Raw genomic sequence first — 13,154 nt, forward strand, 5'->3', positions numbered from 1 at the left:
TTGCTGAAGGAAAATGAAATACAAATCATCCCTCTGGTTTTAATTCTCCTACCCAGAGCTCCTTAACCCAGATAATCTACAGTAGAAATAACCAAAGCAATTGATTTGGCTTAAATGTCCTCAACAAGACTGCATATTTCTACCTTCTTTCTCATGTCCATCAGCTTTGCTATAAGAAAAGATGCCCAGTGAGAAGCATAGCTGAAATTGTTCAGACTTACAGTGTAGGTCATTCATTACTGTGAAAGCTCACTGCAAGTTGCTTAGACCCTCCTTGACATTATTTTACATATTACCAGTCTGAAGAGTGTTTTTACCTGGTACAGGCTGGCAAGGTGGTGTTTAGTTTTGATCAAAAAGGGCTGGTTGACCCCTGGATGATCCACATCATGAGCTGCAGCAGCTAGCAGTCCAAGCATGATGTCCGATGGGGTGAGGAAGTTGGCAAGCTGAATCACACATTAATCACAACAAGAACACAAACAGTAAACACTCCCCCCTGCCCCCCCACCCCCTTTGGCAGATAAACAAACCAGCTGACATCATGGCACTGCTCAGTTTTGTAGGAGTACACAGATGTCAAAACCAAAATTAATTGTGCTCAATCTTTTTGAGGCCATTATTAAAAAAAAAAATCTGTAAAGTATATCAGACTACCTTCACATGTTACAACAGCTTGTATTCCTTATCCTTTTATTTTTCAGGACAAGATATGGCTTGTTATATGAGTGTTTGAGCTTAGTCTAAAAGATTCAGTTTAAAAAAAGGAAGTAAGTGTACAAGCAGGTCGGTATATGGTAGCATCCATGATAAGGGCTACGCCTCAACATTTAGCAACATCAACAAGACATCATGCTTCATTTTCTAGTACAGCATCTGCATCTGTAAAATGCAGAGTTTACAGACTTTTGAAATTTCAGACTTGGCTGTTGAATATGTCAGTTCAAATGTTGGTATTTTTTTAGAGAACATTATTTGCTTCTCTAACTTCAGACATACAAATTTGAAAACCTGCCCATATTTTTTTCTATTATACAGCTTATCATTCAGAAGCTTGTGCAGAGGATACTCTTGCAACAGAACCAGTCAAAGGTACTGTGTGCCCACTTTTGGTGCTCCAATGCCATATTCAGTACTTTACAATATTGATGCGAGGGGCTTATGCCCTGAAGTGACTGATGCACGGGCAGGCATTGCCTTCTACTGGCTTTGCTGGGAGCGCTGCTACCCCAGGTGGAGGGCTGGTGCACCCTGCCACAGCAAAACTTGCCAGAGCTCATATAACAGCACTCGGATACATCATCTGCATGATGGGAAGTGATTTCAGTAGCTTGCTTGGAGCGTCTGGAAGCTGTAGCTGACTTTGCTACTGACTTGTTGGTGACTTCAAGTACACAGTCATTTTCTGCTATCTAAAAATAGTTTTTGTTGTTGTTTTTTGACATTTGCTTGGTTTTTAATCCTGAGAAAGCAATTTGAGAATTATCTGAAAGCAACATCAGCGTGGAAGGCTGTCATTACCTTGGGCTCCCTTAGATAGCAGTGCATAGCTTGTGTGACGTCAGCAGCATGGACAGCATTGTGGTACGGGTTTTGGCTGTGGTAATCTTCTTGAACCATAACTGGGAACCAAAACAGAAAACAAAGACCTTTTTGTCTCTGAATTCCATGGCCACAACTGGCAACTGGACTTAAAATACAATTTGGGGTTTTGCAGTCAGCTGCCTATGGGGTTTCTTCAAATACCTGTAGCTTACTTAGACTGGTGCTCTTATTGGGATACCTTCAGAAAAAAAAAAATGCATGAAAGGATTTGTGAGGCCCACGGGGATACACTGGGTCTAGTTCATAAATCAACTCTTTCTTGCCTTAGTGAAGGCTCTCATTCAGGAGTAAAATAAATAAGGAAGAAAGGCAAATTTATCCACAGCGTCGTGTAATTATTTAGGCTGCTGTCATACGGGAGTAATATGTCATTATGGCAGTACTGCCTATTTTACAGCAGCAGGGGGAGAGGCCCTGACATCCTGGCACCATTTGCTGTTCAAGGACTACAGTTCAAGGCATTCCCACAGAAAATCAAAAGATAGATCATTTGGTTATTTGAATCAAAATATTCTGTGACAACCACACGATGCTTCGATTTTAAAATACCAGTCGTTCTTGCATATCAGTTTGCGGAGCTTTAAGTGTACCATCTGAAGACTGAGTGCCACTCTGTTAACTCTCATTTTGCACTAGCACAGGAAACCACTGAGGTTTGTGCTTCAAGCTGATCTGCTCCTTGCAGCAGTGCCCGCACCGTCAGGGGATCTCGGGGCAACACAACTTGAATGGTGGAAGCTGCGTGTGGCCTTGCCCAAAATGCTGTCCTTGACACCATCAAATTGATGAGACAGAAAGGCAATGGGCAAAATTACTACAGTGCTCACCTCCAGCACGGGCCATGCCAGAGGAGTCCTAGCCTTCAGTTTGTTTTCAGCTCATTTGAAGTTATAGTCAGTAACCCTTTAAACCCTAAGTAATTCTGGCTCTAATCTGAACATCCACCTTGTGTCAGGACACAGGAGCTAGCAAAGGCAGGGAGAAGTCATCTCTCTCCACACTGGAGGAAAGCCATCCAGAAGTAACAGTTGTGTGTTAGCAAAGAAGAGATCCTGCCTTTGAAATGCTGTCTGACAGTCAAACAAAACGGCATTCAGCTGCATTCAAAACATGATGCAGAAAGCAATTGATTTTGGCCAATTTCTTCTTTTGGTTCGCTGACAGCATGGGGCTAATATTTCTGTTGGCAGTAACAGCAGCAGGGGCTTTCATCAACACTGTTCAGTGTAGACAGCTTGATATAATTTGTTGAATTTTGCACATAAGCTTTTAACTGCCCTGGGTCTCAGTGGTCTATTAGTCACTAAAATAATGTTGCTGTACCACAATTGTATTGTGCACGGGTAGGTTCTGCAATGAGTGTCTGCCTGTGTGGGCCTCCTCTGCCTGCCACATCTCTGCACGACATACATTTTTCTAAATCATCAGTGAAACTGTAGTACTGGGATGTTTAAGTCCAATACAAAGTCTTTTAAGTTCCTCCACTGACTTGACAGGTAGTGAACTGAGTGTCCAAGTACCTGTAAACTGTATGCTAATATACATCACAGAAACGTTTTACTGAAGTAATTGTAACAACATTGTGATTTTACATAACTATGCGGAACAAGACAAGACCTTTTTTGAGGCTCTACTTTAGCTGTAACCTGCATTTAACAACAATTTGGAGGTGACCACTTACCTAGAAACCTATGTAACGTAACCATATCTAGCTGGAAATGGTGAATAAGTCCATGCACGTTGAAGAGGTGACAGAGCAGTGTTACGAGACTGTTTCCTAAAAGCAGAGACGAACAACTCTCAGATTCCTTTAAGATGTAGTTACCAACCATGCAAGACTAAAAATTTTGGTAGTTTCCTAACTATTAGTCAGCTCCTATCACCTTAGCTCTCATCATATCTGATTAGATGATACTCATAAAGTAGCTTGTATAAATTCCTCCCTTATACAATCAAGACTTGACAGCATGGCTGTATCAGTGCCATTCTGGTGTCCAGTTGCCATAAGGTTGTGTTTGCTATTATCAGCACAACACAGAAGGCCAGTTGACATAGTCTCAACTGGAAAATTTTTGACTAGATTGTTTGAGAACCCCATCATCTTCACAATCCAGGTTACCTCCAGAAATGTAAGAAAATGTGAAGGGTTCTTCTGCCACATCAACATGCCATATTGTATTAATTAATTAATTAATGAGAATTCTGCAGCTTGTAATTAAAGTTTTTTGCTTTATAAATGACTGTACAAACATGTACATGATCTACATACCTTGCTCACCTACAGGTGCATCTCACAACGATGATGCAGACAGGAAAAAATGAGTTACTGCATTTACAGTCTCAAGTCCCACTGTAATATTGATCTTACTGTGAATTCAATACTGGCAACATTGACAAAATTGAGCCTAGCTGTCAATTATATATCGACTATATTATACTATACATACACACAGTGTTTAGAAAAGTTTGCACCGCATAATTCAGTACCAACATTTCCAGAAAAGTTCAGAAAAAAACCCAACCAACCCATACAAAGTTTAAGCAATGTCTGAAGAGAGTCTTTTCTCATTTAATATAACTCGGGAAAGAAAACAAACATATGTATGAAGAGGACATGGAAACTTACTTGGCCTTGGCTACTGACTAGAGGCATAGAAAGGTAATTTAGAAGAATTATGTTTTTACCTCCCTTACTATTTGCCATCCTTTCCACTCTTCCCTGCCAGTCACTCAGCTAAATTAACCTCTAAACCAACACCTCCTACATCACCTGCTGCAGCTGAATCTACTTGAATTGGGGGGTGAGGAATGGGGAACCTAATTTCTTTAAGCAATTAAGAAAGGCCAATGGTGTGATTGTGACCTCTTCAGCAACTACCTGACTAAGAGGCACTGCATAGACATCAGTGAGGATGTGCTGTTACAGGCATATATTTAGATAAAAAGTTTCACAAAGTTTTAGTGTCTTAATGACTTTTACTATTTTTCTATCCAAAAGGTTGACACAAAGCATGGATATGTTTGGTTAAAGGTACTTTATATTGATAGAAATTGACTGATTATCAACATACCAACCAATGTATCTTATAGGTCTATTTTAAAGTAGCTTTGGAGTTTCCCACAAAGGGAACTGAAATACTTCCTTGAAACTAATAAACAATTCATAATAAACAAGCAAAAGGTGATCATAATAAATGTAAGAGATTAGATTAATACAAAAAATACACTTTATAAACATTATCCTATAGTTCTGAATATTCTGGGAAAAGCCTGAAATGTTCAAGGGTATGATTTTAAAAGGAGTTAATTGTGTCCATTTTTTTTCAATAATCTAAACTTGAAAAGTTTAGCAAAATATTACTTAGGAATTTTTAGGATAGTTGTATATAAAAAGATCTTAAATATATATACACATTTCTTTTGAAATTACTTACCATTTGTCAAGCGGTCAAACAAGAAAATGTCAAAATCCCACATTCCCACTTTGGATAGCATATGCTAGGAAAACAAATTCAAAGAGGCAAATGATAGACATATCAAACTGTAAAGCAGATTTAAATTATTATTCCATATTAATCACAGGATCAGTTCCTCCAACTTTAAAGCTTTGTTCAGGAAAGGTATAGACATGTATTTGAAATATCAGAAGCCAGGAACCAAATTTGGTTACACCGCATAAAAGTATCACTTGCACTTTCAACTGAGGAGGTTTTGAAGTTGACACTTAAAAAGGCCTCAAATGGAGCTCAAAACATGGAATAACATAAAATGTTATGAAAATAATTGCTTTTACTGCACAACTTTTTTAATGTTCTTTCATGTCCCCAGATCAATTCATTACAAACTCTCTTAGGATTTTGTTACAGTAAAACACAATCTTAGATCTCATGGAGAATATGAATGACATTTTGATAAACAGATACACAAGTACAGTTTCTATGAACTTAGAGTGCTTCTGTGAAGCACACTCAGCCATGCAGAAGGATCCATCATTGCTACCATATGCAGCATTTTTACAGCTGCATCAGTTCAGCTGAGAGATTGAGACTGAACTAACTGTATGACGTATACATATATGAATCGCAAATGGGTGTTCACTCCAATTGCTTTGTCTATATTCAGACCAGTTCTGGATTCTCAATTATTTCCTAACACCTCATACATAACCTTTTCCTGCAGAGAATAAAAATTTTCTAGGCACGTAATCCCAGTGCCATCAGTTTTGTTAGCAATGTCATTAATAGGAAGCATAAGAGCTGCAAAATTATAATATTATGACTATCATGAAGCTCTATGCAGTGATTGTTCCCTGTTTCTTAGCCTTCGTCATTATGGCGTTTCTTGTGGGTTGCGTAACAGCTGCTCTGGACCAGCTGTGAGACAGGGGCTTTTTTTTTTTTTTTTTTCTTTTTCTGAGTGGATAAATTAAATCTTGTGTTGACATTGTACGTATTTAAATCAGTTACTCAGTCAGAGATACTTCATTTAATAAATCCAGATTATAATTTCAATTGAGAGAACCTGAAATTTTTGAACAAATTCAGACATTTTCTTGTTGCCTTGAGATTAAGTTTTTAAAGTTGTAAATATGAAAGAGGAATGGACAGTACATTTTCTGTTAGACAGGCAAGTAACATGGGTCATTTAAGAAACATCAACCATACACTTGCGTACCTAAACTCTGAAACAAAACTGACACTCTGGAATATTATTAAAAGACATGGAGATCTGGAGACCTGTCTTACCCTTGCTTGCCCAAGGTAGTCCTCATCCAGCAGGTACAGAGAGGCTTGTGGTACAATTCCACGCAGTAACCGGGATGCATGGAAATACCTCTGAAAACTTAACAGTCTTTTCACCTTTTTCTTGGTGCCAATTTCCCCTGAGAGTGTTGTATCTGTGAAAAAGAATCAGTACAGAAACCATGAAACCCAAGATCAAGGATGACAGTCTCAATTATATAAAGAGAAACAGCAAAAAGGCTGTGATAACGATAACAGAAGTCATCAAGTTCATGTTTCTTGCCAATCCTTATGAAGGGGCAGTATTCAAATTCCTATACTTCAGCACAGTATATTTGTTTAGTTCAGAAAGAAAATATGTCCCAGTAGACAGAGCACTAATGTAGGACTTGGAAGGTCTGAGCTCAAGAGACTGCCTGCCACACTCTTTAATGTGATCCAGGCTAAATCACCAGGGGTGTAATATATCATTATTATGTAATATATCACCTAACCGTAGATGTGCAGAGGAGGCATAAGTGACAAGGCAGAGTCAGGTATGGGAAACCTGCTCCCACTCTTTTGTGCCTCTGTTCTGTATCTATAAAACTGAAAATAGCATTTCCTTGCTACCTCACAGGAGGGTCATGAAACTACATCAAAATTGCACGGTACTAGCATACAACACGATCAACTTAAACCTTAATGGACACATACCAGGAGGACTGCAAACAGTAAGTACTTTTTATTTCAAATCTTATGGAAAATGCATATGCTAAAACCAAGGTACAGGAAGAGGGAGGTGAATGGGATGAAGTAGAAAACATCCATATGGCTGTTTGAACATCTTATCCTTCTGAATGGTCTCTTACAGCATGTAATGAGGGAATTAATATGAAGCTACAGACAGCAAATGAGACAAAGGACAGGCAACTGTGCCACTGACACAGCACCACGAGTGGTTGCAGGTGAACAAAAGAAATCATTTTTTGTGATCTGTAATAAAATGATACTCCTTTTTGCAGGCATGCAGGCAGGAGGCTTCTCTCTACAGACAGAGCTTAGAAGTTAAGAGCACTTCCTTACACAGGGCAGTTTCCTACTCTCATGTTAAATTCACAAAAAAACAAACACCAGAAAACCAGCCACACCAAAAAAGACCTCAAAATACAGTCTGAAAGCACAAATGCATGAACCAGTTTTGGAAGAAGACAGAAAAGAGAAAAAGAAGCAATAATAGGTTAATAATTATCCTTCTTACATAGTAAAGCAAATTATAAATTAAAAAAATATTTCAGTCCTCCACTTAGGAAAGGAAGCATATGAAGGCAATTCCTTCATTTTTTAGTTACACAAAAGAATATGTTGTTCTCACTCAGTATCAGAATAATTTTAATTCCCTAATGCTGTATTAGGAAATTTTCATATCTGGCTAAATGTGCCACAAAAACCAAGGTAGTTTTTACACAGTGATTAAATCTGTGATTAGAGTAATTAAATTACTTTATTGTTAGCAAGAACAATATGCAGGCTTCCTAAAGCTGATAGTGACTTAGGTTATTCCACCTGAACTTTTAACAGAACCTCACATACAGTTGCAGTGTTTTCATTTTGTAGTCTGGTATAAGTTTTGGAAAAAGAGAGGACATTTGTTAAAGGCTATTAAGATTCAACAGAGTTTTGTTGATGAGAGGAACATTGTAAGAAACTGAAGGTTAAGCACTCCTTTCAGAGAACAGTTTTGATTACTTAAGATAAGATGCCACACAGTAATTCACTGGATTTCAGATTTAAATAAGAGCTCAGGAAAAAATGCCCATGAACTGAAGATGTCTCTCTCTACTTTGCTATTTCATTTTATATATAAATGCTGAACATTTTTTCTGCTATGAAATTAAAATATGACTTTGTACACTACTTTTATGAGTTTAACTATTCTGATAGTTTTGTTTTTTTCAGAGAAGCCATTAGTTTGTTTGAACCTTAGATGGTTCGGTGCTTGATTTCTCCAAGAGCAGATGTGAACACTTTCTGTAGCAAGTTTCTTCTGCATCTAATCCAACAGCTATCAAACATCACAGCTATTGAGTGACAGAAAGTCAGTAACAACCACCAAAAATGTACTTACAGAACTCAGTAACAATAGCTAAAGTATTTTCTTAGACCTGTCACAGGCTTCTTGTGGGCCCCCATTGTGTTCATAACACAAAAGCACACAATAATTTTATTACAACTTGAAAAACCAAGAATGCAGACAGTAACAATGTCACTACTGTAACAGCCAGGAGGTTAGATTTTCACTTATCCTGTGCCAGTACCTGCCTTAACTCTCTCTCACATTTTAAATGCTGGAACAATTTCATGGCTTATTGAAAGGGCGACTAACATAGGTGCCTAGTTATACAGTGACACATGGAAGAACTGTTAGACTTTTTTTTGTTTGTTTTTGTTTTTTGCATTTCCTTTCACTTAGAAGTGAACTTCTAAGAAGTTGCTGGCATTCAGTTTAATTCCCAAATACCAAAACACTCTTAAAATTAATTCCCTTTTAAAACTTGTGTCAGCTGTTTCTTGACTTCCCAACTTTCCTAATTCCATCTTTGCCCCAAACCAGTCACTGCTTCCAGGTAATGAGTTTATATTTTAATGTATGGAAAACTTCCCTTTTGTGCATTAAAAACAGGTAGTTGCTCCAACTAATTTTTTATCTGAGTTTACATCTGTTTTCTCAGTTAAATACAGATGACTGAAATTACTACCTGTTTTCCTTTACGCTTCCTTTAAAACTCAGATGTGCAGTTCCTATGGATGATCTAGAGGTGAAGGTTTGGGCAGAGTCCCAACAAGCAGCTGTACGCTTGAAGAAGTGCATATTTTATTCTGTGGATTGCCAGGCTATTTCAGTAGCGCAGATAATACCTACCAAAACACTAACACATCAGGTTGAAATAAATAAGTTCTTACTGTGAACATACTTTCTGAATTGAACCATTAAATTTGTTGCTGCTGCTTTGTTATATTGCTCCATAGGTTTGTCACAGATCTCAACTGAAATGTAATCTGTGGACCACCAGCAGACAGCGCCTCTGAAACAGGACCTGCTGCTTCAGATGAGCACTATATGTTATGCAAAAAAGGTTACCCCCAATAATCTGTTTTCCTGTATTTCCATTCTTATGAGAAGGAACTCATATTACTGATCAAGAATGATAGGAAGTGTATTTTCAAAATGTGCTCTTGACAGAACAGTCCAAATCCTGCATTGCAGTTTATCCACATGCTTAAGAACTATCATGTTAAAACCACGTCCACGGTCATTCCAGCCAAACCATGGTCATTACAGCAATAATTGATCTGTCTATGAGTCATAGGAGTCATATTGCCGTGACCTTTAATGGGTTACTACGCCATCCTCAGTAATGTACCTCATTATGATGGGGCCTTGCATAACATTGGTCTAACACTCTCCGAGCACAACACCCGATCATTACCGTCTCATCAGCCCTCCCCGAATCAATATTAAACCAAAAAAAGAAAAATACAACCATATAAAACAGAGAGAAAAAGGATGCTTAACACACAATGGCAAAAAGTGAAGCAGTTCAGAGTGAATGCTGAAATTCTGTCTTTCAGCTCAACAACTGGGACAGAATTTTCCAGTAGTGAAGAGCCATTCCTAGTGTACGGGATCCGCCAGCTGACACAAAAATTGTGTCTTAAGATTGCAGTCTTAAGATGAAGTTAAAGGTTTATGTGAATAACAGTTACACTCTGAACATACCACACCTTAATTGACAATTCTAAATTTCAATTTAAATTGTGAATATAAAATTTTGATGATTACACCTGATGTAAGTCATTCAAAGACTTTGAAACTTATGGGTTTATTAAAAGCTATTTCTAATTAGATTAAAACGAATCAAAAATGTCTTCACAGACACCAGTCAACTTCAGTTGTGGAACTAGGGGTACTAAAATGTATGCTATGTTATCTGGCTCAGGAAAACAAGCTGCAAGGCTCACATGGGAAGGATTTAGTAATTATGTGCAATTTTGAAATGAACATGAAAGACAAGCAAGAGCATCTTTTGTTTATACGCATAAAACTTCCCTTGAGAACAGTGTTTATCTTTAATCATTGTTGCAACTTCTGAATGTTTTGTTTACCTAAAAAAGCATCACACGTCTCTCTCAAAGATGCACATTCTCTTATCCTGTTGAGTTACTGCCTAGCATGGTGGTTGGAGAATCCCGTCTTTGTATACTGAACAAAGTCATTGTAGGGATTGTACCTGCATGTACCTATACATTTACAGAAGTGTCCATATAAGCTTTTGTCACAAAGCTTAACATCTGCTTTCAAAAACACAGCTTGCCTCTGCTCACAGTGCATCTCCTGATGTGTTTTAGCAGGCAGCAAGAGTACTTGCACTCTTCATTAGGTCATTTGACATCCATATCATGTGTATTTGCTACCAGATCATGGACAATTTCTGGATACTGCATGTAGACTTCAAGAGGTTAATAAGCTACAGGAATCAATGGTTGCCTTCTCTTTTCTAACACAGCTCCTCCAGTTACATAGATCTGCTTGCCTTAACACAATCTATGGCTCTCTACACCCCAAACTCTGTTATTTCAGGGAAAGAGGTTTCCTGCAGTAGGAACTGCTACGAGTTTTCTTTCAGATTTCTTTCACATTGCTGTGCTGCATGTGCCCGCAGGCAGCATGAACATAAAAATTACAGAGGTTATGTTAACAATGGTTGAGTTAACATCCAGAAACGATCACATAAATCAAATTTGGACAAGGATGTACTTAACTCTACACCAGACGTTCATTACAGTGTTATTGTTCTTTTCAAGTAAACAAACTTGGTTACGCATTCAAATAATGCCTGTAAGTTTTCTTTCACAGCATCTCCTTTTTTATTTTATTGCACCTCAGTGCACAATAAAAGCAGGTCACTCAGCAGTATGAGTGGATAACAACAGGCTTATTAATTTTTCAAAAGCCAACTGATTCAGAAACAGAAAATGTTTTTCCTCTTCTTTCTCAAAGGATGCAAAATAAAACCAATATATACAAATCAGGTCCTCAAACATCTGCTTTTGACTCATATTATTTAAAATACCCTGTCCCCTCTTCTGAGGATGTAAAGACACACAGTACTCATCCACTGCTCTTCACACACACACACACATATATATATATGTACACCTGAAGAATCAGGTAGGATTGCCAGCAAAAGTGCTGAAATATCTGGAAGAAAGCTGGAGGATCAGGTCAGCAATTTACTGCCCAGAACGTCTGCAAATGGAGAGGGCCCTGCAAAGGGATTTGTCTCTGGTCCTATGCACTGGGGAAACATTTTCCTGCACTGGTTCCTGGTTTGACAGCTGACTAGAATGCATATATTTGGAGCTCAAGATACATTTAATTGACTTTTGAGCAATAGTTGGTATTTGTCCTTCGATTTTTTGGTTGTTTTTCTGGACTAATCATGCCAAGCATTTAGATCACCTTTTCTGAAGTCTTGTTTGGCATACCCAATACATGATGTGGTTACTGATTTTTTCATATAAAGATGAGTGTGTAACACTGAAGACAGAAAACCAGCTTGTGTGAGAAACTGGTAAACAGGTTTGATTTAAAAATGGTAAGATTATACCAGTACCAATTTGATCATCTGAATTTACACTGGTCACTGCAACTAAGACAACAGAGATGAACACCTTGCGCTATATAGTGTCTACGGATAAAGAAGTGTTGTACTGAAAACTTGCAAATTTAGAAATCCTAAACAGACTTCCTCAAACTAGAGAGGAATACAAAAAGTTTTTATAAACATTGTGTTTTCACCTGCTCCTCTAGGTTTTTTTCAATTTTTAAGTATGTTAGAGTGGAGGATATACCAAGTCCTCTGTGAAACGTCTCAGAAGCTAACAATGCACGTAGTATTGCAAAGATTTTCAAAGACGTTGAGTCTAAGTAACAATGAGATTTTAGGGGCAGGACTTATTTGTCCTTTTCTATTTTTTTTAAAGTACCCTGCCCAAGCCTTTTTTGCTACTGTAGTATAATTATTAATTGTACTAATATCCAAAATATGTAAATGTAGGTGAGTAATGACCAAGTAAAATAAATTATTTCATTCACTGTCTTCTTTATCCTTGTAATAAGTAAACAAAACATGATGTATCAAAACTTTTATAAGGAAGTATGAGCAAACTGTGTTCTCTGCTCCTTGACTTTTGATAAAATTCAATTTTAGAGGTCAAGTGCTTTCTGTTAGCTGCCATTGTTTGTATGGGTTACAATTGTATTATTTCTCTTTAAATGGGTAAACATAGTCTTCCATTTAGGAAGAGGCTGTGAGAAAGAGTGGGATTCTGAACAGAGAAAAGCAAATAAACCATCAGAAAAAAAAATCTTAAAAATTTTCCAAGCTGAGTCAAGATTCCATTCTTCAACTACCTGCATGATTGCACAAAATCAGTGAAGTGCCCCGTTTACAGAAGAGGTGCTTGTATGCTTCTTTGGATAACATGGTTAATGAAATGTGAGAGGTTCTGGGACACCAATTTTCTAGGTCACCTCACTATGGGGTTTCCTCCTCTCCAAACATTGTGCTTCAGGTAATGGTGGCTTGTAACCGGTCAGTTTCCAAACCATAAAGTTCCTGCACAATTGCTGGCATCTTGAAAAACACTAGTCATATAGCTTCCCTCCACCCTAAAACATATTGCTTTTGAGAGTGTTTGCAAGAGACTACAGAACTATTATAAAAATTATCCTATTACACCAACTTCTGGAGAAGCTAGGCT

General features: G+C 37.8%; 1 protein-coding gene across 2 annotated transcripts in view; it reads right to left on the reverse strand.

Moving 5' to 3' along the window:
* Positions 1-13,154, reverse strand: part of PDE7B (phosphodiesterase 7B) — a 179,502-nt gene that overhangs the window by 18,429 nt on the left and 147,919 nt on the right. For both annotated transcript variants that reach the window (XM_080585395.1, XM_080585394.1), the window contains 5 exons: positions 6,351-6,502; positions 5,040-5,103; positions 3,287-3,382; positions 1,522-1,622; positions 318-449 (listed from right to left, as the gene is read on the reverse strand). In XM_080585395.1, coding sequence (XP_080441521.1) covers positions 318-449; positions 1,522-1,622; positions 3,287-3,382; positions 5,040-5,103; positions 6,351-6,502 — 545 coding nt within the window. The remainder of the gene's footprint in view (positions 1-317; positions 450-1,521; positions 1,623-3,286; positions 3,383-5,039; positions 5,104-6,350; positions 6,503-13,154) is intronic.

Source organism: Anser brachyrhynchus (genome assembly GCF_964034855.1).
Source record: "Anser brachyrhynchus genome assembly, chromosome: 3".
Taxonomy (NCBI): Eukaryota; Metazoa; Chordata; class Aves; order Anseriformes; family Anatidae; genus Anser; species Anser brachyrhynchus.